At 43.1% G+C, this 27,847-nt stretch overlaps 1 protein-coding gene across 1 annotated transcript in view; it reads left to right on the top strand.

Moving 5' to 3' along the window:
* Positions 1-27,847, top strand: part of TMEM163 (transmembrane protein 163) — a 155,116-nt gene that overhangs the window by 120,657 nt on the left and 6,612 nt on the right. Inside the window, exon 6 of the mRNA XM_007060877.3 lies at positions 11,394-11,505. Within this exon, the coding sequence (XP_007060939.2) occupies positions 11,394-11,505 (112 nt within the window). The remainder of the gene's footprint in view (positions 1-11,393; positions 11,506-27,847) is intronic.

Here is a 27,847-nt window from a genome sequence, read left to right as displayed (position 1 = left end):
GTAGCTTTCTGAAAAGGGGTAATAATGTGTCCTCTCCTGCTCTTGCATCTGACAAATACATTTTATTTGGCTGACGAAGTCCAGACCACTTGTATATAATAACTAGGATCACACATCATTACTAAAATCCTCACATTGGAACAGAGTCACATCAGTTCCCTGTTAATTTTTAAGTCATCAACTACCTGTGGGTTTTTTGGTTGTTTTTTTTGGGGGGGGGGGAATGGGGTGATCTTGGGGGTGTTTTTTGAGACTCCAAAGCAGTCTTGGGAAGAAGTAGGATCCAATTATCCAGTCATCTAGCTGACGTATGACAAATCCTTCTTTGTAGGCAGTCCGTGAGTTGGTTTCCGTCAGAGTGGCCTCTTGATTTGGTGCCCTATTTTCATTCAGGAAAATGATAATCATGGAGGATTTTTGGCCTCCTGTAACATTTAGTACTTCCCTCTCAAGTTAACTTTCTCCTTGAGAAAATCCATAAGATGAACTGTGTCTACAGCCTGATAACAGATTAACCTAAACATGTGCTGAACATTGAGATGTTGACATATTTAAGCAATAGCAAGATGGGTGGTTATTGGCATAGATGCAACCAAAAAAATGTGGAGGCAAGAAATTCCTTTTCCTATTACTTGTTTGTCACCAGTGCAGAAACTGATTCAAGCTAGGGATGTAAATAACATGTAAAAACAATAACCATGTAACTGATTAAAATTCTATCGGTTACACGGTTAAATGTTTAACTGGGAAATTAGAGGTGCGGTGGGTGCTGCAGCACCCCCATGTTTTAGGTGGGGTCCTGACTGCTGGCCCCGCACCTGGAGGTCCCAGCTTCTAGCCCCATCCCTGGGACTCTGCATGGGGTGGCAGCAGAGCCCCTGGGCAGAGTTTAATCATTAACAGAAACGGATAAGGATCAGGCTTATCGTTTAAGCAGTTAAACTTTTCAAACAGGGCTGGAAACAGAGATAGGAGTGAGGTAGAGGCTTTAATGGGTGGATTGCTCCATCTCCAGAGTAAACTCCAACAAATTGGGATACTACTTTGACTCAGCATCCTTCAACAACAGATCACAAGTGCTAGGCCAGCAATATTGTAGCTTGATCAATGGGCAGGGATAGCCAGCTGGTTAAAGACCATCAGACAAGTTGAAGAAGGATTCCGATTTCCAGGAAGGAAAAGGCCTATTGAGATAGATTTATACAGCTCTACGTACATTGAGAGAGTACCACAGATTTTTTTTCTCTCCCCCAGGTTTGGGATAGAAGCTAGGGAAGGAATTTCTTGATTGACAGAGAAGTCTGGCCTATTAGGTTGAATTTCCCCTTTTTGTGACACAAGTAACTTTCTGAAAGTATTTTATGTAGATTTTAAGCTCTTAGGGACAAGGACCATGACTTCTTGCATGTCTGTCAAGCACTGAGAACATTATTGATAAATAATCATGACTGGTTTAGATTTCTCCTAGATGTTGATTACTGGATGGCTCAAGTGATTGATAATAGCATATGGAGACTTACACTTCAGATCTAATCTGACCATGCTGATAGCAAACAAAAGTTAGCATCTGTTTAGTGGCTTGTGTGAAATGAATTGGTGGTCTCAATCCACTTTCAGCTGGACAACTAGTTGACCCTTTATATAAAGACAAACATTAATTCAAATGGCATTTTATATCCATTTGAAGTCAAAAGGTATAGACCATGGGTGAGTTACCCTGGCAAAGTGGGGAAGCTTGGAGTGCCATGTCTCATGAACTGAAGATTTTGTTCTCTAGGTATTTTAAGCAGGCCCTTTTCATGAGTCCTAAATTCACTCTCAAAATGTTTTTCTTGGACTTTGTAGCTCCTAAATTTATGGCTTGGGCCACAGAATCTCTTGAAAGCAGCATTCAGAACATTATGTTTGTATTATTTTTTATGAATATTCTGATTCTATGGAATTGCCCCATCTCAGCACTTCAACAGTACATATGCAAGTCTAGACAACCTCAAGATAATATTTGTACTAATAATAGATTATTCTATCTCTGTGTGAAGAGAATGCACATCTCCTCCTTGAATCAGACACTGGACTGTCAGATTGTTTTCTGACAACGAAAGTGATTAAAATTCCTTCTCCTTTTGAAGTTAGCTTGTGAGACAGACCCTCTGGATTCTCAGCAGCTCCCTCCAGACTGATTAGTGAAAGCTTGTGGAAACCATTTATTATTTGGGAGAAAATTTGATTGGGATTTGGGGTTTGTTTTATGTTTACATTGAAAACTGATGACTATTTATACATAAAAACCCACAGGTCTTTGAAATGGAAGCAGTAGTGTTTTTATTTCTTGGTACTCTATATGGAGTGGTTATTAGTTGTGCAGTGGTGTCAGATCTACAGATAATAGGGGATTAGGGCTAGCAAAGAAAACTGGAGGGAGATGGGGACAAAGGGAAAGGATGGGGCGGGGAACAGTTTGGTGACCCTTGTCACAGTTTCAGTGCAACTGCACCTGTATTCCCCCACCATAGTCCACAAAGGGCATGTACTTTAGGCTTCTGGGTCCCAGCCATCACTTTTCCTGGGCAGCAACTGGTCTCTCACTCTGTCTTGACTGGGGATTTTAAGGCTGCACCGCTCCCTGATCTATACTGTGATATCACCAGACAGCCTAAAAAGGCCAGTGCCTGCAATTTGCTTTCTTGCCAAGGGCTATGACTGGTGTATTGTCCATAGTTATAAATTACCACATAACTCCTTCTAAATAAGCACATTTATTCTTAAGGGGAAAGCATTAAAACAATAAAAGAAGCTACATGCATGCTAAAAAGCTACCAGAGATCACTCCAACTCTGACCAAGCATCTGGAAGTTTACAGGTTTCCCCGGGGTTACAAGTTCATATCCATCTCAGACCAGAAAGAAGAGTGGGTAGATCAGCTGTTTCTTTATACAGGTCAGTCCTTTGATTTTGGCTTTCTGTAACAGATAATCACCCTTGCCTTAGGCTTCAAGAGGCTGGGTTTTTGCATAACGAGAGGTGGGGAAATCTGCATTAATAATCTCTGCCTAGGAATTCCCCAGGAAATTCACTTAACACTTATTGTCCCAGAAGTCCATACTTGTTTGGCACATTTTCAATACAGTCTTTTGAACTCCCAGGTTTCACATCTATCACATCTCCCCGCTGGAGAGCTTATGTACCATTCAGGCCGAAAATAATATAAACATATAAGGAAATTGCTCTATCTGTAACAGTCCTGCTGTCTTGTATTGGCAGGCCCCTGAAGGAGCCATGTCCAACCCCCCTCAGGTGAGGGAAGGTCAACCAGGTGGAGTAGGGGTGTGTGTGTAAAGCAGTGGCGATGGGCAAACTGAATTTTGAATGAATAAATTCCACAAATTCGGCTCAGTTCAGTTCAGCCAGCAGTATTCCCAGTGCCCGTTCCGGGATGGGTCTCACACCCTTTCCTCTCCTCATGAGGGAAAAAGAAAACAGAAGAATAAGATCAAGAGCAGCATCTGTATTCCCCTAGCTGGCAGAGCTGATGTGCTCCTAGTGCCTGGTCTACTGCCACCAGGATGCCTCTCGATCTTATCTTTTCTTTTTTCCCTCCTCATGAGGAGGAGAAAGGAGGTGAGACCCATACCTCATGGGGAAGGAGAAAGAAGCAATAGCCCCATTGGTGTGTGTGTGTGTGTGTATATATAGACACATGTGCGGGGAGGGACAGTAAAGACAATTCTGGTCTTGGCACTCCAACTGCAGGAGGAACTGGCAAAAGGTGATCCAAGCCCCAGTGTATCTGACCCATCCCAGGGGGCTGGGGAAGATTGTCCTACTCCTGAACCCCTTCTATATGATGAGACACCCAACTGCTGGAGGGGCTAGAGGGAAGAAGCTGTTCTTCCACCATACAGACAGTAATGTTATTTGGGGAGGTGAGAGGGAGACAGTCTGTACATCATCCAAACAAGAGGAACACCTTCCCCCCAATATAAATATTAGCCAAATACAAATAATGGTGTGTTTGCCCAACACTAATAAGCAGAGAGTGAAATGAGGATCTTGGAAGTCCCTCACCACACCCCAAAGACAGGAATGAGTGGGAGGGACTGAAAGTAAAGTGGGGAGAGAAACCTCTGCCCTGCAAGGCAGCCACTGTTTTACTCCAATTGTGCAGACGTGAGCGACTAGCAACCGGTAGAAATTCTGTAGCCTGGTGTCACGGAGTCACCGAGCAGCCAGTCAGGACTCTGGGGAAGCCTCCTCTCTGTGAGCATACTGTCTCCAGGGCAAGAAGCGTACACAGATTCGATCTTCCTGAGTCTGACCTTGGAGCATTCAGCATCCCCTTCCACACCATGCACTTCCCACAGCGAGTCCGCACAGGCGGGGCTGCTGGGGAAGCCAGAGGGCCCTGCACCCCAATTCCGCAGTCAGACGTGACTTTGAGACAGCCAGTAAAACAGAAAGTTTATTAGACGACAGGAACACGGTCTAAAACAGAGCTTGTAGGTACCGGAAACAGGACGCCTCAGTCAGGTCCATCTTGGGGGGCAGGGAGCCCAGAGCCCCATCTGGGCCTCCCTCCATTTCCCCAGCCAGCTCCAAATTGAAACTCTCCTGCCCCTCCTCTGGCCTTTGTCTCTTTCCCGGGCCAGGAGGCCACCTGATCTCTTTGTTCTCCAACACCTTCAGTTGGCACCTTTACAGAGGTGGGGCCCAGGCCATCAGTTGCCAGGAGACAGGGTGTCGACCATTCTCTGTGCAGACAGCATCACACTGGCCCTCTAGGGCTCTGCCACAATCACATCCCCTTATTCCACCACCTAGATAATTAAGAAATGCCTAGGGAAATTGAGACACCCACACAGTATTCAGAGAAAACATTAAGAACATTCCCACTTCGTCACACCTGGAATTAGAGAGAAGCAGAAAAGATAAATATTACAAATAAATAATAGCTTAAATTTAGTAACAGGGCTGGGGGGGTTGTATTGGAGTTTCTTCCAACTACTAATCCAAAGGCTACTCAGAAGTGAAACATCGGAGGTGACATATTGGTCTGACCCATTGAAAACATTTGGAAGGAATCCCTGTAGTGACAAACAACAATGAAATGAAATCTTGAGGCTATATCCATTCCCTCCTTCAGACTCTTCCCTTCTCATATGAGTAAAGATACTGCTAATCCCCCAACAGGCAAACTTGCTTAAATTGCAGGGACTAAGCTAATTAACAGATGGTCACTGTTAAGGTGGTTTGAGTTTAACTAAATGCAGCGTGGACACACAACTGTCATTATCCTGTTCTCACCTATTCCGGTGGTCAAAGTGCACTTGGTTAAAGTATAGGGGGCTGCTGGATGGCTTTATCAAGGGGCAAGACTTGAGTGCTCCCCTTTCCTAGAAATAATTTCTGACAACTTAAAGAGCACAATGTTTTAAAAGAAGTTAAATATTAATTCTAAAATGCCGAAATTACAGTCCATCTACACTGCAGCTGGGATCATGCGTCCCACGCATGGGTGGACAGATAGATGTATGCTCAAGTAGCACACTAAAAATAGTAGTGTCCACGGAGGGGGGCGTAGCATGATAGTTTGGGTTGGCCTCCTAGGGAATGTACTCTGGTGGCTAGCCTGAGCTGCTGTCCATATTACTCCTGGCCGCACAGCCACATTTTTAGTGCACTCGCTTGAATAGAGGTAGCAAGTGTCTGTGTTGGGAAGCTTGGTCCCAGCTACAGTGTGGCTGTACCCTAAGAAAGGCACTCAGATAGCCTCCCTTATGAACCAGCCTTGAATCAGTGTTCTAACCATGTCCTATAAGTCAGCTACTGGGTCACTCCAATTATACATCAGCACAAGGTTGTTTTGTACAGGAGGATTCTCATTGTTATAATGTGCTCAGTGCGGCTTGCACCTGTGTGGTTTGGAGAATGGCCGTCCAGCACTGAACCAGACTAAGTGTGCACTGATATTTTAAATATGAAATGATATGCGCTCACTCACTTTCTCTCTAAATAAATATAAGAGATGTAGGTACAGACACACAAAATGGAGAGCAACATAGGAGCAAGGGGAGAGGAAAAGGAAAGAGCTTCTATTTACCAGGATGACAAGATTCCATTGTATGGAGAACGTTCAGCATCTAAAATTTAATCTGTTACTATTCACTGCTATTGCTTTAATTAACATAACACAGAGAAAATGAACAGTGAGACTGCATAGATACGCACCCCCCTTTGTGATTTTCAGATGCTAAGGCAAGAGGTACAAAGAAGGTGGGGATGAGAGAAGGTCCCAAGGGACATGGTGCCAGATGGTCAGACTTATTTTATTAATTTAGATCTCCATTATTGTCTCTCTTCTAGTCATTTCTGAGAAGGACAGGTTAGTTTAGCAAGAGAATTATTTCACAGCCACAGAGTGACACATTTAACTCTTAGGTCCCTGTGATGCTACATATTAGAGTATGCATCAGTTTCATATCCCTACCCCCAAAGCAACTGACCTGCAAGAATCCCTCCTTGTGCAATAACTCCAAACATTTTAACCCCCCCCCCCAAATACTGGACTTCTCCCAACTGCCAAACCTTACCACAATCTCCCTGACCCATAAAGCAGCTGCATAACCATCCTGCCATCCTCTGTCAACTATCTTAACCCACCTTATCTTAGCTTCTGAATGTTACTGCAACCTATCTCCCAGCAAGCAACTTGAGCTGACTCCCCTCATGCTACCTTCTCACCTACTGACCCAAAACTGGCACTCTCATCTCCCATCCTAGCTGCCAAACTCTTCCTCAGTCTTATCTACAAGATAGGTGCCCTGAGTGGACTCCTCTTCCACCTGCCAAACGCTCCTGCTAGCTCTGAGCCAAGAGATGCCTCATTCTTCCTATTTCTAGGTATTGTGCACCTGGAAAATCAGGGAGCATTTTAAGGGATTAAGGAAAGTGGATTTAGAATTGGAAACCCTTTTACTTTTTAAAATTGCCCCCTCTCTCTGTAGTCTACCTATCTAATCTATAAAGTACTCAGTTGCCACAGTACCTAATGCCAGTCTCTGGATATTGTTTAAAACTTTCATCTACTATCATATTTCATTTAGGTACTGATATGCAAACTGTGCTCTTTTGAAAATCTGGTCCCTAGTGTCTTATGGGTTTAAACTAAGCTCTTTGGAACAGGAACTCTGTTTTTTATTTTTCACTTTGTACATCTGCCATAAAAATAAGAGCTGGAAGAACATATCTGGTCACCCAATCCACATCCCAATTCTTTTCAGTCATCAGATCCCCTGTTGCATTATGTGAATAATTATAACCGTACTTAGTTAACTAAGTTTGTTATTGAACTATAGTGAACTATTGTCACTATAGTTCAATAACAAAAATAAAGTACGTAGAAATATTTTTTCTGAAACCCCTAGAAATAATACATTCATGTATTCAGTTTAGGAGTTTGTAGAAGTTATATCTGTCCACTGAGAAACCTGCATTACACTTATGTGTTATCCATGGATTCCAATAAATTGGCTAGACAAATTCCAGTCACATTAGTAACTCACAACAGGGCAGTCATAACAAATGGCAAAATACATTTTAGGCACCAGGGATATGACAAAACATAGAAAAAGTAAATTAAATTCAGGACACAAACCTATGCTACACATCCTTATGTTGCAAAACACATATAGCATCAAATCATAGCCTCTCTCAAAACAGGTCTGACACAGAAGGAACAAAACAAACACTATAATAGAAGGAATCAGACACACATTTTTCAAGATTCTGAATGAATAGTTAGACTTGAATATCTCCTGGACCAAGTATTCTCAGATTCTCGCCACCTGAGATCCTTAAAAGGAGCCACGCTTGTTTATTGTGAACCTAATCCCACCATTCTTTGCAGTCACATCCCACAATCCTTTGGAGTCAAATTACCAAACCACGGTAATATTCCAGTTTATTGGAATCCATGGATAACATATAAATGTAATGCAGGTTTCTCAATAGACAGATATAACTTCTACAAACTCCTAAACTGAATAAATCTGGCTACCAGATTGAAGGAATTCTGGTTGAAGTGAGAAAAATGTCTTCTTATCATATTCCCCACTAATTGGCAGAATAAGGCAGAAACAGTATAAATATAGCACCCTATGCCATAGCACGTCATTGACTATACAGTGGCAAATTATTACACATTATATATTTGAATTGTAAATAAAGTACTAAGTGGTTGATCTGCACTGTTGAAGTTCACTGTTCTCCCAAATGCTGGAAAAAGCAGCAAGGACATGCAAACAATGTATCACGTACTAAAACCTCAGAAACCTACAGAAGCAAATTTCCACAATAAAGCTTTAATGGGAAGTATATCGTCTTTGAAAGGACCACAGCTGGTGATCATGAAATCCACAATGTAACTGAAATATTTTCCTGACAGTTCAAGTAAATCTATCACTTGTGGAACATGCACCTATGGGGGAAAAGGTTGTAACTGTCCTTAAAATTATATCGTCCATTGTTGTCAGCCATGTCCCAGGATATAAGAGAGACAAGATGGGTGAAGTAATCTTTTATTGGACCAACTTCTGTGGTGAGAGAAAGAGACGCTTTAGAGCTACACAGAGGAAGAGCTCTTAAAATTATGAGAAGATTTTAAAAATGACTATGTGGGACTATTGGACTTTGGATACCTCAGCCCCAGCCCTGAAAAATAAAGACCTTCCATTCCTTAACCCGTTAAAGTTCTATCTTGTATCCCAAAGCCATGCCCACCTGATTTAGCTTCGTAAAACTCCTTGATGCCCTAGGCTTGAGCAAACAACTAAACTTAAATCCCACCTCAAAAAATTCCAGTTACGCAAGCTTGTGTTATCTCAGCCCTAGGTCTTACCTTGGTGAGCGTGATATAGGAGAGACAGGCATTTGCTCCACTGAGTGCTTAGTGAATTGTTTCTTTGCATTTGTAGATGAAGTTTCACAAAGCTAGGGCACATTTCATGCTCTGAAGAATGTAGATTCCTTAATGGAGAAATAAGATCTGGTTTATTCTCTTCTTGAGCATCAGGACATTTGATGAAATTCATCAAAGAATGAATGATAATTAATGCACATATATAGAGGTGAAAATATCAATCTATATTTAGGATCAGCAGCTGAAGGGTTTTTTTTTCCTCCCGGAATATATAAGGAAAATTTCCTTCATCTCTAAAGAAATCCAAGGCATACCATAAGCACACTGGTAGCCCCCTTTTAATTTGATTACATTTCTGATTAAATTTACCTTTAGAACTAATTAGGCTGTGCCCACATGGGGATCAGAACTATTTAAACATGCGTCCCTGACTGCCATGGATAGGGATGGTAGCTGGAGAGCGATGCCAGTCAAACCATGCTGTAGACTCTAGCGTATGTAGTTCTGACAGAAAAGACCCCTGTATCATACTGACCAGGGAGAAGTGCTGAAACCCTGGCAGGCCTTGTCCTCATTACACTTTTCCCACCACTGGCAACAGTGAGAGTTCTCATGCAGACACCTGCTGGCATTTTTACATCCTGTGTAATCTTACTTTGAGAAAAGACAGATGTCAGCCTAGTGGGTACAATACCAGTGGCCAATCTACACTCTCACTCCCACTGGTGGAGCTGTGCTACTTGAGAGCTGATCATATGCTGCTGGTCATATAGTCAGACCACCCTCACATAGTCTCCCCCCACCCATTTTATGATATAAGCGCTACAAGGATTTCCACTGACATCAATCATTGGGAGGCAATGGTGACTTGTGACTTTTTTGACCGGTGCAGCACAAATCACAAAACAGTTATTTCCACTCCAGTCTCTGTCCAGTGTATACTTTGACAGATGTTAAACGCATACCTTATTTACAGTAACAAAGCAGCAAGTGGTCCTGGGAGTTGGAGCCACCACTGCCACCCAGGCCAGCTTAGGGGTGGAGCAGGAGACATGTCTGGGAGTTTTTCACCTTCCTCTGCGGCATGGGGCACAGGTCACTTTCTGGTTTAAACTAGAGTAAATGGTGAATTCTCAGTTTTAAATCATGATTTGAGGACATCAGTAACTCAGCCAGAGGTTAGGGGTCTATTACTGAATGGGGTGGGTGAAGTAATGTGGCTTGCAACATGCAGAAGGTCACACTTGATGATCACAATGGTCCCTTCTAGCACTAACGTCTATGAGTCTATTCCAGTGAATAATGTAGCTGGAGTCGACGTACCTTAGGTTGAGTTACCACAGGGTCTACACTGCGGGAGGTCGACGGGAGAAAAATCTCCCATCGACTTACCTTACTCTTCTTGTCAGGGGTAGAGTATGGGGTAGACTGGAGAGCGATCTGCAGTCAATTTGGTGGGTCTTTACTAGACCCGTTAAATTGACCGCCGGTGGATCGATCTCAGAGCCCTAAATAGAATAGAAATTTATATGATTCCCAACTACACTTAGTGAGTTATTTAAAGATGTTATGCTCTGTTCCCAATGCCCATTGTACCTTCCAAAGCCCCTTTTTCCATTCCTTATGTCTTGCATCATGGTAGTTACCTCTGCTGATAACATGGGTGAGATGCGTCAAGTTGATGCCAAATCCTGTTGCTGTCAATAAGGGTTTGTGCCAGAATATTTTATATCATAATACCAGGGGCCCATTGACATTGAACTACTAGAAGCTGCAGAGATGAGATGACTCACATGATTCAAGACAGTTCTGTTAACACTGTGTTGCAGTTATCAATGGGCTACAGGAGTCATACGTCACTGGAAGGATTTCAGTTGTTTGTGTGTGGAATAGAAGTTTCTCATGTATTTGTATTGAGGTCGTAATAGCTTAAACTAAGTGCCAAAGCAAAGTCAATGGCAGATTGTGAGACTAGGACTTCAGCTGCAGAAAACAATAATGGATAGCAAAACTGCTATCGACCTCATTGGCACCAGCGTTTGGTCTTAGTACACCCTGCCCCCCTCCTTTTTAACTAATAGGAAATTGTACACCCAGAAATGATGTTAAAATAATAATATTCAGATCAAAATCAACCAAAGTAAGGAAGCCAGTATGACTTTGTAACTCAGTTAACAGATTGCTTCTTTGTCTAACCATTGCATGAGTAGTAGCCTCCAGTCAAACCCAGATCAAAATATCCCCTAACTCTGAGTAGTTTGGCTCAAGAGCCAAAAGTTTGTGCTTGGGCCCATCACTAACCATGTGTGATGAAGCGACTAGGCACACCAGAGCGAGCAAAGGGTGGAATGGAAATCATAACTCAGAAAGTCTTTTTTGTTGTTGGATAAGTCAGCTATTTCAAAATAGAATTTGGCATTTAATATACAGGACAACTAGGTGTGGAAGACATACTAATATCTACCCTCTTCTCTTGCAGGATGACTTTCTGTTTAGTGTCTCCATTCTAAGTGGAATCCTTTGCTCTATCTTGGCAGTGATCAAATTTATGTTGGGAAAGGTCCTTACAAGCAGAGCACTGGTAACTGATGGTGAGTAGGAAAATATCTCATTCCTCATACAAAATCATTCAAATAATATCATGTGGATTGAGAACTGGCTGAAGATTCAGGAACAAAGGGCAACTGTGCATGGCAAAATATTGAGATGAAAGCACATGGCTAATGGCGTACCTGAAGTCTAACACCATTTACTGGTATTATTTAGTATCTTACACAATATGGAACAGATGACTTCAAGAAGGCTAAAGTGTTTAATGCCTGTTTTGCTTCAGTCTTGCTAAAAAGGTTAATGGGGACCAGGTACTTAACACAATTAATTTTAACAATTGTAGTGAAGGAACACAAGCCAAAATAGGGAAAGAACAGGTTAAAGAATATTTAGATATGTTAGACATATTCAAGTCAACAAGGCCTGATGAAAATCATCCTAGGGTACTCAAGGAACTAGTTGAAGCAATTTTGGAATCACTAGCAATTATCTTCAAGAACTCCTGGAAGACAGGTGAGATCCCAGAGGACCGGAGAAAGGCAAAACATAGAACCTATCATTAAAAGAGGGGAACAAAGAGGACCAAGGAATTATAGACCAGTCTGTTTAACTTCAATACTTGAAAAGATAGTGGAATAAATGATTAAACAATCAATTTGTGTGGAGCTAGAGGATAATAGCCAGCATGGATTTGTTAAGAACAAATCATGCCAAATCATCCTAAATGCCTTCTTTGAGAGGGTTACTGGCCTGGTGGATAGGAGGGAAGCTGTAGTTGACACAGTCCCTCATAGGGGGACACAGACATTCTCATAGGCAAATGAGGGAAATGTGGTCTGGATGAAATTACTATAAGGTGGGTGAAAAACTGGTTGAAACGCCATACTCAAGTAGTAGTTCTCTGTGAAATGTCAATGGTTCACTGTCAAAGTGAGATATATCTCATGGGGTCTAGCAGGGGTCTGTCCTGGGTCCAGTGCCGTTCAATATTTTCATGAATGACTTGGATAATGAACTGGAGCATATGCATGTAAAATTTGTAGTTGACACGAAGATGGGAAGTGTTACAAGCACTTTGGTTAATAGAATTAGAATTCAGAATTCTTTGACAAATTAGGGAATTGGTCTGAAAACAAGATGAAATTCAATAAAGACAAGTGCAAAGTACTACACTTAGAACAGAATAATCAAATGCACAAATACAAAAAAGGAAATGATTGGGTAGGCTGAAAAGATCTGGGAGTTAATAGTGGATCACAAATTGAATATGAGGCAACATGTCATGCAGTTGTAATATAATTCTGGGGTGAATTAACAGGAGCATCATATGTGAGTAACAGTGGGCAATTGTTCCATTGACTTGGCACTGGTGAGGAGTATTGGAATACTGTGTTGAGTTCTGGGTGCTACACTTTAGAAAAGATGTGGACAACTTGGAGAGAGTCCAGAGGAGAGCAACAAAAATGATAAAAGGTTTAGAAAACCTGACCACAACAGAACCACTAACCCAGGAACCTATCCTTGCAACAAAGCCCGTTGCCAACTGTGCCCACATATCTATTCAGGGGACACCATCACAGGGCCTAATAACATAAGCCACACTATCAGAGGCTCGTTCACCTGCACATCCACCAATGTGATATATGCCATCATGTGCCAGCAATGCCCCTCTGCCATGTACATTGGTCAAACTGGACAGTCTCTACGTAAAAGAATAAATGGACACAAATCAGATGTCAAGAATTATAACATTCATAAACCAGTCGGAGAACACTTCAGTCTCTCTGGTCACGCGATTACAGACATGAAAGTTGCAATATTACAACAAAAAAACTTCAAAACCAGACTCCAGCGAGAGACTGTTGAATTGGAATTCATTTGCAAATTGGATACAATTAACTTAGGCTTGAATAGAGACTGGGAGTGGCTAAGTCATTATGCAAGGTAACCTATTTCCCCTTGTTTTTTCCTACCCCTCCCCCCCTCCTCAGACGTTCTTGTTAAACCCTGGATTTGTGCTGGAAATGGCCCACCTTGATTATCATACACATTGTAAGGAGAGTGATCACTTTAGATAAGCTATTACCAGCAGGAGAGTGGGGTGGGGGGAGAGAAAACGTTTTTGTAGTGGTAAACACCCATTTTTTCATGCTTTGTGTGTATAAAAAGATCTTCTATACTTTCCACAGTATGCATCCAATGAAGTGAGCTGTAGCCCACGAAAGCTTATGCTCAAATAAATTGGTTAGTCTCTAAGGTGCCACAAGTACTCCTTTTGACCTCTGAGGAAAGGTTAAAAAAACTGAGCATGTTAAGTTTTGAAAAAAGACAGAGAGGACCTGATAACAACCTTCCAATATGCTAAGGGATGTCGTAAAGAGGGTGGTGATCAATTGTTCTCCATGTCCACTGAAGGTAGGACAAGAAGTAGGGGGCTTACTCTTCAGCAAGGGAGATGTAGTTTAGATATTAGGAAAAACTGACCTTGAATGTCACTGACAGACTAGTGGGCCTAAATGGGTACGGGAGCTTTCTGTTGAGCCTCACTTGTCCCTGGAGACTTTAGTCTTACGGATTCCCTCGCCCCTCCACCCCACATCCCACTCCCGCCAGCTAATTTCCATTCTGTGTTTTCCCCACAACCCTCCCCTATCCATTTAGAGGCTGGTTTTAGCTCTCCCCATCCATCTCCAATTCATCCCTGGTAACTAACCCATGTCTCACTTTTGTGAGTGTTTTTTCCCCTTAACTACTTCCTTTCCCACCTGTCTCTGACCTCCCAGACCTGCTACAGACACCTCCCTCCTAACATCCCTTAGGATTGTTCACTGAATCCAGAACTATGAAGTCATGGGGACCGCTGAGGTTATTAAGTCATGCCCCCTGGTGTGGCTTTCAGCAGCTTCTGGCCACCTGTCTCTCCTATGTAAAATCTTAAAGGAACCACATCGCTGGGAGGCGTTGAAGGAGCTACTGGGTCAGTGGGAGGGGAGCATTATGTGCCTTCGTCATTCAGACAAGTTCTTATAGGCATCATCTGTTGAGGTCTCTGCTCCTTATAGATTTCACATTGTAGTATTAATGTTATGGCACCTTCCACTGAGGATCTCTGAGCTCTTTATAAACAAAAAAGAAATAAGCCTTAATCTCTCTGATTGGGTGTGTGTTAGCCTCATTTTACAGGTGATGATACTGAGACACGTTACCAGTAAGTTATTTTCCCCAAATCATACAAATTAGAGTCAGAGCTGGGAATGGAACCCACATCTTCTGACCCCAGACCATACCATTATGGTGGCTCTGGTCAAAGTTGATTCAACAAGTATTTCATTTTCTACTACTACACGAGTCTTTAGAATCTGAATTTCAGGCTGCTATACCAAATAATTATTTGGGTTGCCGTAGGTTACAACTTTCACAATGCAGTCGGTTGTATACTTAAGCAAACGGTCTCTGTTTTCCCTTAATTTTAAGTGACATACAAAGGCACTTAGGCGCATAGGAAGCAATTGAAAGACGAGAGGGACGCAGGATTTGGATACTGTTCTGTCTATAATGAGTAAACAAATTAAGTTATTTCAGTGATATTGTATGCTTGACAGGCAACGTGTCCCTTGCATGTTACATTTCTTACAAAAGTATGAACTACCGCCTTGACAATGGTCTATTTTATAGCATATGGGCTCCCCAGCCACTGAGTGCTTATTCTTAGTATGCAAATAGAATTCTCATCTGTCTTAATGTTGAGGAGATTTTCATTCATGAAAGGCCAAATCCTGTTTGCTTTACTCATCCGAAATGCCCATTGGGAAGCACGTGAGATGAAAGATGGATGGCAGATCACTGGGAGTTTTACATGAATAAGATAAAAGGCTCTTGTCCCAGAATGTTCACATCTACGTGTCTTTCAAAATGAGGACTTAGAGTTGTATTGTCTTTTAAAAAAATATTTTCCATTCAACAGGCCAGATCCTAATCTCATTCACACTGGTGCAAACCCAGAGGAACTCCACTGAAACTCGTTGCTTGGAGGTAAATGGTTTGAAGTAAATGATGTTACTCTGGGTTTACCAAGGTGTATCAGGTGCAACCGTGTCTACAATGTGTCATGGCCCACTGCTCTCAAACCTGGGTCTGCAGGATTCATGGGAGCGGCCATGCTCCAGCCCTCCACCTGGCAGACTGCTGGCAATAGCCCAGCTCCAGTGTGAAGCTCCATCCCTAGGTCTAATTGGCAGAGTCCTGGAGCAGCTGATTGGCCTGCTGAGCCCACTTAAACTGGCAACAGGAACAGGAAATTCTCTGAACAACTGGGTTCCACTCTGCTCTGGAGTGTGTGCCTTGTGCCCCCTTACATTTGCTCCTGCTCCCTCTCCCACGGCTTGATTTCTTGGCATTCTAACCAGGCTTGACTGCTGGCATCAGACTTGTGGTTCCCAACCTCCAGTTTGTCTCCTGCCTCTGACCCCCTGATATCTTGATGTGGCCTGAATCTGGTTATCAGCTTGTGGTTCTGATCTCCAGTTTGTCTCCTGCCTTTGATCCTCCAGCATCCTGACCCAGCAGACTCTTGACTCCTCTCTCATGACTGCAGACTTTGACTCCCACTACTGGATTTGACTGCCCATGAGCTGGCCATGACACAAAGTCTATATAAAAAATATTCTATCAATGGCCTAGCATTGTGGAGGCTCAGTAATGCTAGCAATGGTGGAAGCATTAGTGTGGACTTGGTGCAGGGTTATTTTTAACCACTCCCCTCGGTGGGTTTCAGAGCCTGAGAGGGAACATCTACTCTGTTATTTTTTAGCTCTGTAGTGCAAGGCCCACAAGCCCAAAGCAATCGATTCACTGTCACGGGTTTTCTTTTTTGCAGTGTAGACATTCCCTGAACTGCCTCACCCAGATATAGAACAGACTTTAAAACGGAAGGAGATATTCAAAGCCCTTAAAGCCAATGGAATTCATTCCATATGGTCTCTGGGATCAGTCACAGAGCTACAGGAACTCAGAACTTCCTGCACATATATATAAAGGTGACATTTTCTCTCTCTTTAATTTGGATCCTTACAGTTAGAGTCCTGAACAGAGTTGCATTAGAATCGGTCTTCCTGTCCTGTGAGAATTTGAGATTTAGGGGAAAATATCCTGTTCTGAATCAGTCAAAATCTCGAAAAATTTAATGAATCAGAAATCCTCCAATTTAGGGGATTGGATCAAAACATTTTGTTTCAATAATTTAGAAACATTTCATTTAAATTTTGACTTCATTTTAAAAATTTTTTTTGGCATAAATTAACTTAGTTTTCTAAGATGAAAAGTTGTTTCAAACCAAAAATGGAACATTTTGGTTTGAAAATGGATGTCTTGACAATATGGAAACTTTTGTTTTTTTTTAAAAAAAATTTCAAAATAGGAAATTCATTGAAACTGACCCTTTCCCACAATAACTTCTGGTTTTGACTAATAGTCATTTTCTGACAAATTGTTGTGAAGCCTGGTCTTGAATGAATCCTTTGTGTGGCAGAAATGGCACAGAGGTCTCTCTTACCCCAAATTATATCCTTGTGTTAGTTGTATTGCTTCTGATTTGGAGCCTGCTCACCTTTTGATTAGAAGAATTGGGGACCAAACTATAATTTCCCCAGTCTCTGTCTCTTTTAGTGGGATTTTAGAAAATGTAGCAGGTTGATATTGCAGGTATGGTAAAATTGCATCTTCAGCAGGATGACTTTATTTTTAATTTATAAATAATGAGGGGGAGACAGTGCTAGCCATCAGTCGAGACATTGATTTAGCACTTTCCTTGCTTGTCAGTTGTTAGCAGTTTTCTGTTTCCTACTAATTTACTTCCTGCTATGACATGCTGTAGAACCACAAGCATCTTTATTAGAGCAAAGGAAACCTGTCATTTTCTTTCTGAAATGGTTTTTTTTTCTTCAGAACAGTAAAATCTCTCTTAGAGGTGTAGCTCCTTATTAAGGCTAATTGTTCAGAAGCTTTTGATTTACAGTAAGATTTGATAATCATAGCTCTTTAAAATCTAAATTCATTCAATGCCAGCAAGACAAACGATTACTATTTACCCAGCAAAATATTGTAGGTGTGCAAAGCCCTTTGCAGAATAAAAACAGATTGGGTGCCATGATGCCTTTTCTGAAGAGCTTAAACGCCATGGGCCAAATTCAGAGACGAAGTGCAGACCTGTAGCTCCAGCTGATTTCTGTGTGAGTTCCAGTGGCCTGATACTGTATAGAGTCAGAGTATAAGGCAGTGGTTCTTAACCTTGATTGCAGCCTGCACCCCTTTGGTTCTCAAATATGTTCTCTCCCCCCTTATCAAAAATCAAAATATGTTCTTGCACCCCTTATCAAAAATTGTTGAAGTACGTCAGTTCTTTAAACCTAGATATATTTTTGTTTGTATATTACAGTAATCATTAAAAAATGTATAATGTTAATAAATACATAGGTCTGATGAAGTTGTACTTACGTGCCTGTGCTTAATTTGTGTTTTCGATGATTTACCTTCTAAAAAAATCTGGCATGTCTCACCCCCCCCAGAAAGGGCATCTCGCACCCCCAGGGATGCGTGCACCCCAGGTTAAGAACCACTGGTATAAGGCCAGAAGGGACCACTAGATCATCTAGTCCAACCTCCCATATATCACAGGCCACAAAACACCCCTGCACAAGCCCAACAATCGTAACTAGACCAAAGCACTACAGCCCTCTAGAGACTACACTGTAGAGTACCACAAGCAGTGATCAGCAGGGACTATGGTGCCATCAGTGCCTGAGGGTCTGCAATGGCAGGGAATTGATTTGGTGATATATACACCCAGATGATCCTAGCCTGTGGCCTCTCAGGATTGGGCGCTCTCTCTCTCGCTCTCTCATGCTGCATGGAATGATCTTTCTGAATTAATATACAAGGCCACTACCATTTTCACCCGCAACATCCACTTCTGCAGTGATGCCTGTAGAAATCAGGCACTGAAGGATGCTTTGGTTGAATGATAGTCAGGGGCAGAGGGTTTCATTTACTTAGTTAAACATTTTCAGATTTGGAACCATCTAACTACTAACTGCAAGGTACTGTCTTCCCATTGCTCCCTACCCATTTCCATCCTGTTGTGTCTTACATTCTGTTGATGGATCTTGTTTCAAATTAGGGCTTTTCTACATGGGAAGTTATACCAATATAAGCAGAAGTGTGACTTTACACTGATATAGTATTACTTACCAGTATACCAGTGGACACTCTTAGTATGAGTGGTTTCTTTCAGTTTAGCTTGTCACATGAAAGGAGTTTAAACTAAACTGAAAAAAACCACTTTTATTCTGGAATAGGAGTGCCCACATGGGGAGTTATACCAATGTAACTATAGAGGTTTAACTATATCAGTATAATTATACCTGTGTAACTGGTGAAACTTTCCCATGTAGCCAAGACAGGCTCTTCCACTGTAAGCTTAGCAGAGTAAGCTGCATTTCTGCTTCTATATTTGTATAGCAAGTAGCACAGTGGGGGCCTGATGCAGATGGAGGCCTCCAGATTCTACCTCCATACAAGTAATTAACTATGGTCCTTTGACTCTTATTTGTAGACTGAAACAATAAGTTTGTTTGTATTCTCAGCTCTGCCACTGAAATGCTGTGTGCAAGTTACATATCCTCTTGTGATTTAGTTTTCTTATCTGTGAAATGCATTTAATACAGAGATCCCATGAATCTTAATGAACAATTATAGTGAGAAAAAAGTGACTAGGTAAAAATAACCCCATTTTCATCCACAGATCTTCTGTTTCCAGAGTTACATCTGTTTAAAATTAGTTACAAATATAAATTCTTTACTGCCCCCCACCCCCACCCCCCCTTTTTAAACTCCCCTTGACACTGCTTAGCCAGCATAACGATGGGAGAGTGTTCTTGTCTGGCTTGCATATCATCTGAATTTTTAACAAATTGCAGAATCTTTATCACCGAGGCAGATGTGTGAGCCAGAAAGAACAAAGTTTGACTTTCAGATCTCAGTAACATGTGTGCAGTGCTGATAGACAGCTTTACAATTGTAAACTCAGTAATTGGCTACTGAGTCATTGAGAAACATGTAATCCCTCAATGCCATTTCTAGAGTCACTCTTTTGAGTATAAATGATTGTTTGTAAAATGCTTTGGGATCCTCTGGTGAATGATTCTATATTATAATTATTATTTGAATAGCAGTAATGCCTATGAGCCCTAGGCATGGATCAGGGCCCCACTGTGCTAGGCGCTGTATGAACACAGAACAAAAAGATGAATGCTGCCCCCAAAAGTTTACAATCTACGTACATGACAAGAGCTGGATGTGACAGACGGGGGGAGCACAAGGAAAGAATGAGGCAATATCGCTCAGTATGACAGGCAATTGCCTCAGCATACTAGCCTGCTAGGCAATATCAAGATTTTGTTAGCATCATGGCACAGGAGAGTTTTAAGGAGAGATTTGGAGGAGGACAGCAAGGTAACTTTGCCCTTCCCGAGCATGAGGGGGAGCATGGTAGGAAACACTAACGTGCTTGTTTGAAAATTGAACAAGTATGAGAGATGCTAGGTAGGATGGGGATATGCTGAGAAGGGCCTTGTAAGTAAAGACAAGTAGCTTATGTTTGAGGTGGTGGAGAAAGGGGAACCAACTGAAAATGCAAAGAAAGGGTTGACATGATCAACATGAGGAGCCAGAAAAATGATCTTTATAGCAGATTTTGAATGGATATAAGTGACTCAAGGTTGCATTCGTCAAGGTGAGAGAAGAAAACGTTGCAGTAGCCAAGATGCAAAATGATGAGGGACCTAGATAAGAGTTTTAGCTACATGGATGGATAGGAAAGCCCAAATTTTAGAGATGCTATGCAGAAAGAACCTGTAAGATTTAGACACAGCCTGGATATGATGATCTACAGAGAGGGCTGGGTCAAAGATAACACCCATGTTACAGGTATAGAGGAGGGCAGCTCACCATATAAAGCATGATTGTATTAGTGTAAAAAATATAGCATCTAGAGACCCTATGGTGATGGATGTGATAGAAATGCCATAAGACACGATAGGAGTATTATTACAAATTATCCACATCTTCAGCACTGGCAATATGAGGGAAGTTATTATCACCAGCTCCTAACTGTCATAGGATGTTTCAGTGGTGATGAATGACAGGGGATTGAATGTCTTATTACCATGCAGTGGAATACAAATGATGCATAGAGAAAACATGGTATGTGCTATATAGTTTGTGAAGTCTTCATCCCAGAGACTTTGGAAATAACACTTCCACTACAGAGCTCAGGGGAACTCATTCTCAAATTGTAATTTTTTCTCCATTAGCATTTATTAAAGATTTTGAACTACAAAACATAGAACCAAGAAACAGTGACATGTACTGAAAACATTTCTTTCCCAGCCCACACAAACAGCCCCATGCTCCCACCATAACAACTCCTAAATCCAAAGACTAGAACAGAACAAACAAAACACCAGCAGACATTTAAAACAGTTCATTCATTTCTTTTAAGAGATAAATTACATAGCAAAATACAGAATGAAAACAATGAGACATTTTAAGATCAAATTTCATTCTTCAACAGGTAAATATTATATGCAACCACCAAACGAATGCAGTTGTACAGGATTTTTGTGGAATAAGGGTGACATCTTGTGGCCAGCTCAGGAAAATAACTCAGAGGTCTATATTTCATGTGGGACGGTACATAGATGGTACTTTTCTAAAGCAGTAGTCTCAGACTTAATATGTATCATGCTGCATCACCAGTCAAGAACGCATTGTTTTTTTCTACGTTATAATGCAAAATGTAGCACCAGCGGGGGCATTCTGCCATCACAACACACTATCTAGTAGGATATTCCAGGAACCTCTCCAAGCAAACTTTTTGAATCAAATTCTCACACACAGTTCTCATCAACTACAGTGAGAGTCATGTTCATATTTCTGAGGGCAAGACCGAGCCCTTGAAGTTGAACATGTACAAAAATGTTTGCGCATATTTGTTTTATTAAATGCAGAACTGGTATTAATTCAGCATGGTGAGATCAAGTACTCAAAAGGCAAATGTTGGGATTCATCCTCAATATTAACTCATCCACCTTACACACCTTGTATACTTAATCATATTAATTAATAGGAAATATACAGTGCTAGAGCTACCTTAGCATTTGGAGTAGTTTGCTGACTTGAGTGTTTGATATGCCAACCTTAACATTACCATTATGCAATCATTTCTTTTTTGGAGTAGCTGCCTGTGTAGAGGATAAAAGTCTACTGATGTTATCAAATTTGGATTCTTCCTTTTGTCAACAAAAATCACTCTATCAAAGATCCCTAATAACCTCTTCCCGTCTGTGTCTCAGAACGTATATTCCTTCCTGGTACGCATCTCCTGCCTGACCCAATCCCTGAGGTCATGGAGCCAAATGTCAGCCCCAGCATCTGACAGATGAACTCCATCCCCTTCCTAGAGAGCTCAGGTCTATTGTATCAGATATCACTAGGTGCTATCCCCACAGCACCCCACCACCTCCAAACTCTCAAAATGATCGCAGCTACCTCATAGTTCACATTTTTTCTTGCTGTGTTGACATGAGCTGGCTCAATAACCCCGCACCAAACTCATTTTGAAAGCATCCCTGACCAGACAAATTAAGTGCCTTGTAGGAAGAGCTCCACAACCCTCTGTATCCTAGTCCCTAAATTTAATCCTGTGCAGTCCCCCGGACTATTTTTGCCCAGGTGAATAATCAGGTGGCTGTAGCTTGGCTATCGAGTGCTGAAACCAGCTCATGCTTCATGATCTGTCACACCACTGAAGGCAAACGACTTCAGCCTTGCAGCTTAGTTTCAATCCACTTGCTGACCTGGCCAATGTCCAGCCACAATTGCTTAATCCAACATCAGCTACCTGCATCAACGAGTGATGGGACCAGCTCATGCCCTGTTGGCCATACCATCAAAGGCCAATGGCTTCAGTCTTGCAGTGCAATTATGATGCACCTGCTCTGCTGCCTGGCCAACATTCAGCCCCAAATGCTTAATCAACCCATCATCAACGAGCAGCATCAATGAGTGCCAAGACCAGCTCATGTCCCATCTGCCATACCAAAAGTAGCTTGCTCCCACAGCATGCCTGTCCTGTTGAACCCACTGCATATGTACCGCTTCAGCCTGGAAGCCCAGCAGTGATCCATCTGCTGACCTGGCTACCTTCTTGCAGGCCCATTGCCCTATAGAGTGTCTGCAAATTCAAACATTGACTATGCTTTGGATATCTCCTCGGTTCAGAAACAGACAGGGTTAGTTACACTTAATGCCAGTCCCAGCAACCTTTCCCCGGGGGTGGACAAAAGTTCTGTAACAATTTGATTTCTAGCGTAGCGTCCTATAGCCTGAACCTAACAAAAGTCAAAGCCCGCTGATGCTACTGCCCCAGTCCTGAAAGAATATGAGCTAAAGTTAACTGGATTGAGACTGCAGCAGGCCAAAGCTTTTTTTTATTACTGCAGCAAACTGGTGTCTTGTCAGGAAGCTACCATCACGTGCATAAACCGTGGGCCTGGCTCTTGGTTCCATCTGGCTGGGAAAGCTTTGAGTGCCCTTACAGAGCACAGGCATTCATCTGCACATTTCCATATCACTACTGAGGCCTCACTCCCATCCTGATCTACTTCAGAGAACCTTAAATGCAGCAACCCGGCACACGTGACACTGTACCTTTGGTAATTAAACTGCCCACCTGGACCTGTCTGTCGTTGTCTGCGGCACTGCTACCCTGAAAGCACCAAAGGCAGCCACAAGAAATGCTGCCTTGAATGTAATGGCCTCCCTCACAGCACTGCATATCCTGGGCAAACCATTTAATAACCCTGAAAGAATATCAGTGGCTATGCAGATCCTGTCACCCCTCCTCTGCCCTTGGTCTCTGGACCAAAAGCTTCCACGCTAGGAAATCTCTGCATGGGCCTGGGAAACCTAGCTTACACCAATAGGACAGTCCTACTATTTGACCCGATATAGTAGAGGGAGCTAACCCGTAGTGCACCAAGGACATGGCGTCTCTCACCACCTGATGCTAAGGGATGGGTCACAGATGCTGGAGTCCTTCCTGAGTTTTAGATTCTGTGAACTCGGTAAGGTACACCACACAGGCCGTCGTTGGGGCAACTGCGTTTCTGACTACTCCTGTGACTGTCAGCAGCCAAGGGTCCACAGTTGCTTGGGCATCACCTGTGGATCTCTGTTGGCAAACAGGGCAAAATCCTGGAATCTGTTGTCCGCCAGCTGCAAGGTGAATGGTCCCAGCCAAGGTCCTGGGTACTGTCCACTGAAATCTCTGTCCTACTCTGATCCTCAATCCAGGCTAGAGAGTGTCCCCCTCCAGCTCCCCTCCTCACCACTGTTCCCTTGCCAGTGGTCCCCATCCACTCTGAAGTCCTGCAGGACTGACAATCTGTCTCCCCCATGGGGCAGTGACCTTAGGTCCATGATTGCTTGACAAAGTGGCAGAAAGGAATCTTTGCCCATCTCTGAGGCCGCCATTCAGTGTCTCCATGAGGGCTGGACTTGCCCCCACCCCCAAGGGAACAGGAGAGGAAACCCCTTCTAAGGCCTCTGGCCACTCCCATGCCCCTCCCCCCTGCAGTAGCTGCCCCAATCCTCCTCCCATGCCTTATTTCTGCAGTCCTGAGCTGCCCCCCTTGGGGGGAGGGTGTGGGGGGTGGAGAGCAGGACCCAGTGCTGTCCCCTGACCTCAACACCCTCCCCCATGAGATAAGGGTGGGAGGGGACTTAGCATCTTGCCAGGTCCCAGCTGAATGGCTCCTAGAATGGTGCTTGAAATGCCCCCTGCCACACCATCAGCAGCCTCCCGTGTGCCCCAATCCCCTCCCCCATGAGCAGGGTGAGGACAAGGGCAGCAGCACCATGGACAGTCCTGGCAGCAGGATGTTCCTATGGCAGCAGCAGCCACCCCACACATCCTTGCCCGTCTCCCAGCAGCAGGGAGGGGCAATGGTGCACTGCTGAGTCCCCTGCAGCTTCCTCTGTTTTGAATTTTCTGCAGCTCTGGAAGCAAGGTGAATCAATACCCACCCACCCACCCTGCAGGGCTCCTACTCTTTGAGCAGGCTGTGCCTCTAGGTCAGGGAACCAAGTGTCTGACCCCCATGACAGGCTAGAGACCTCTCCACCAGAGTGCGCCCCCAGAAGCAGGAAGGGGTGGTCCCACAGTGCCTACCTTTCCTCTGGGTGCTGCATCGCCTGGCTGTAGAAGCCACCTCGAGTCTTCCTTGTCCTGGCATCCTGGAGCTGGGACCTAAAAGATTCCATGTGCTGGCTCTGGTCCCATGATTCTTGCAATGTTGCCCACATGTATGCTTGCTCCAGGCATGGCCGAACAGCAACGAAAACCCCCTGGTATAGAGTCTCAGAGCCCGGGTCAACTGAGTTGGGCTGGGCTAAAAACTGCAGTGTAGCTGTTTGGGGTTGGGCTGGAGCCTGAACTCTGGGACCCCAGCCCAAGCCCAAATAGCTACACTGCAATTTTAGCCCTGCAGCCCGAGCCCCATGAGCCTGAGTCAGCTGACTTGGGCCAGCTGTAGCCATGCAGCAGGTCTTTTACTGCAGTGTAAATATCCACGAAGAGGCTTTTGAAAAGCCCTAGCTCAGCTTAAGTAGGCAAGGAGAGGCAGACAGCAGCCAATCAACTAGCCCCATCCCCCTTTCCCAGCCAATAGCTAATCAGAGAACTAAAAGGGAGTTGGAAGGGGCAAGAGCCCCCTACCTGCCACACGTGTTTTGGACTTCTGTCCTACTCTGCTATCTGTCAAAGTCCCTCCCCCCACTCCAGGCAGTAAGAAGGTATTTTCAAAAATCCTGTCCTCCTTTGGCTTGTGTGTGTCTGTTCCTTTCTGGTTCTCCTCCTACCTCACCAGTTTTTGTTTTGCTGCTGGTAAGGCGTGTGACTGGCACTGTTTCTATGCTATGGCCTGGCCTGAAGCTAGACTGAGAATTGTCTCAGAGGTCAGTGGTGATCTGGTGCTTCTGCCACCAGTAACACAATAATCTTACCCAGGAAGGGAGAGTTTGACAGTGAATGGCAGTCACTGGCGAGAAACACTGGGTTCCCCCCCGAGAACAGGCTGGACATGTCAGTCTTTCATAATGTTAGGCAGATCATTTATCTGAGGGACATGTCAACTGTTTCTATCAAGAGTGAGCTGTAGCTCACGAAAGCTTATGCTTAAATAAATTTGTTAGTCTCTAAGGTGCCACAAGTCCTCCTTTTTTTTTTTTTTTTGAAAGAATCCATGCGAGGGATGTCAGATTAAACTGTAACAGTACCTACCTTTGTTCTGAGCACAGAGAGATTTCATTCCTATGGCTAACTTTGTGTTGAAGGGCTTTACATGAAAAAAAAATCCATTTCTCAACAGGTTTAACAAGCCAATTTGCTCAAGGCCTGACTTTTCAAATGCCTGAGGTATTAGTAGGAGGAGGCTGTGAACTAGTGATGTGCTTCAAGGGAAGTATTTAATACAACCTTCATGATCTGGCAGCTGATCATTGGACACTCCAGAGTTCTTCTCAAGACTCAGAAGAGTCTCTTCACTAAATACTAAATGTACTTCAGAGAGGTATTTAACTGTCTGTAATATAAGACTCAAACTCAGGCTACTACCTGTGGAGGGAACAAAAAACCCTGTCTGTGTTAATTTGTTTTCTTCACTTTCTTGAAGGGCTAACTCTTTCTCTATTATGTGGTTTCAATTATTTACATCTTCAGTTCTTTGAATCCTGCCCCTGGATCGTTATTTCTCCCTTATGCTGAGAAGCAAGTTCCTTCTCCATGTATTTCTGTTAGATGACAAAGCTTGAACCACCAGACACAAGAACTGTAGTCAGCAACATCATCATCCCAGAGCAAATTGTGTGCCATACAGAATGGCACATAGCTGGTTGGAGTATTCACCCTCACAGCTCTCTGTGGGATAGGAAGTTTGCTGTATATTCAACACGGAGGAGCACCAGTGTTCTGCAGTAAGATGAGTCTGTCAGGATGTGAGTAGAGGGGAGTTTCTGATTAGAATTCTTACTCCATGTACACTCTATAGAGTTCATGGCAATATAGGTCTGTGCAAAAGTGTCCTTGGCTATGTCTACACTACCGCGGTGAGTCGACCTATGAATAATGTAGCTGGAGTTAACGTATCTTAGGTTGAGTTGCCGTGGGGGGTCGACGGGAGAAACTCTCCCATTGACTTACCTTACTTTCTTGTTGGAGGTAGAGTACAGGTGTCGACTGGAGAGCAATCTGCTGTCGATTTGGTGGGTCTTCACTAGACCTGCTAAATTGACTGCCGGTGGATCAATCTCAGAGCGTCGATCCTGGCTGTAGTGTAGACCTGCGCCTTGTTTCAGAATATTTTCTGGGTATAGCCATGGGTTGAATTGTCCAAATTATATTTCTCTTCATTTAGGTGAATTTTTTCCAGTGTCCTTGCCATTGTGGTTGAGAGAGCAGACTAATTCTGAAGTGCAATTACATTCCAAGGAGCCAGTTGTCCCCTCAAATATCCATACAACTTCCATTTGGAGGCTTACAGATCTCAGGGCAGAATTGTGGCCTAAAAGTTCCTTAGCTCCAGGTTCATACTGTAAATCCTACTAAGCCAATGCGGGCTACAGTCATGAAGAACAATCACTGATGTTCTCTAACAATCATTTTTTTCCCAGCTTGCTTCTTCCTGTCCGGACCCCAAGTGTTGGTAAACTAGATCTGGTCAGCATTATCAAGCATATTCTCAAAAACACAATGGGAGGCATTTTCAAAGGTGCCTAAGTGACTTCAGAGTACCTGACACAAAGGAGAAAGTCAGTGGGACATGTGCTCCTAAATCACTTAAGTGTTTTTGAAAATCCCACCTCTGAACATTCAGAACTAGGAAATGACATTTTTTTTTTAAACCTAGCACATAGTCTTGCTGAAATCTGTGTGAACACAAATAAACAACAGTTAGCCCAAATGGTATTCTACTGAGAACTCAAACCTCAGGAACATTAGAGTTCAGAACTGATTCCATCTCACCTCCCTCTCCACACATTACCAGAGAGACACTGAGAAATAAGAGAAAGCTCAAAGAACAAAAATGATTATGTGGCAGGAAGGACTGATGTAGGAGAGCTTAAAGAGCTAAATATGTGTAGTGATGTTCTCTTCAGTCTTCTATTAGCCTAACAGTTTGCCCATACTTGAAGGTTGTAAACAAGGACAGAATGGAACATAGGATAGTAGACTGCGGAGCGATGGGATGAAATTTAGAGAGTGAATGT

This window comes from Chelonia mydas, chromosome 11 (genome assembly GCF_015237465.2).
Source record: "Chelonia mydas isolate rCheMyd1 chromosome 11, rCheMyd1.pri.v2, whole genome shotgun sequence".
NCBI lineage: Eukaryota > Metazoa > Chordata > Testudines > Cheloniidae > Chelonia > Chelonia mydas.
The sequence above is the reverse complement of the archived record's forward strand: the minus strand, read 5'-3'. Positions and strand labels throughout refer to the sequence as shown.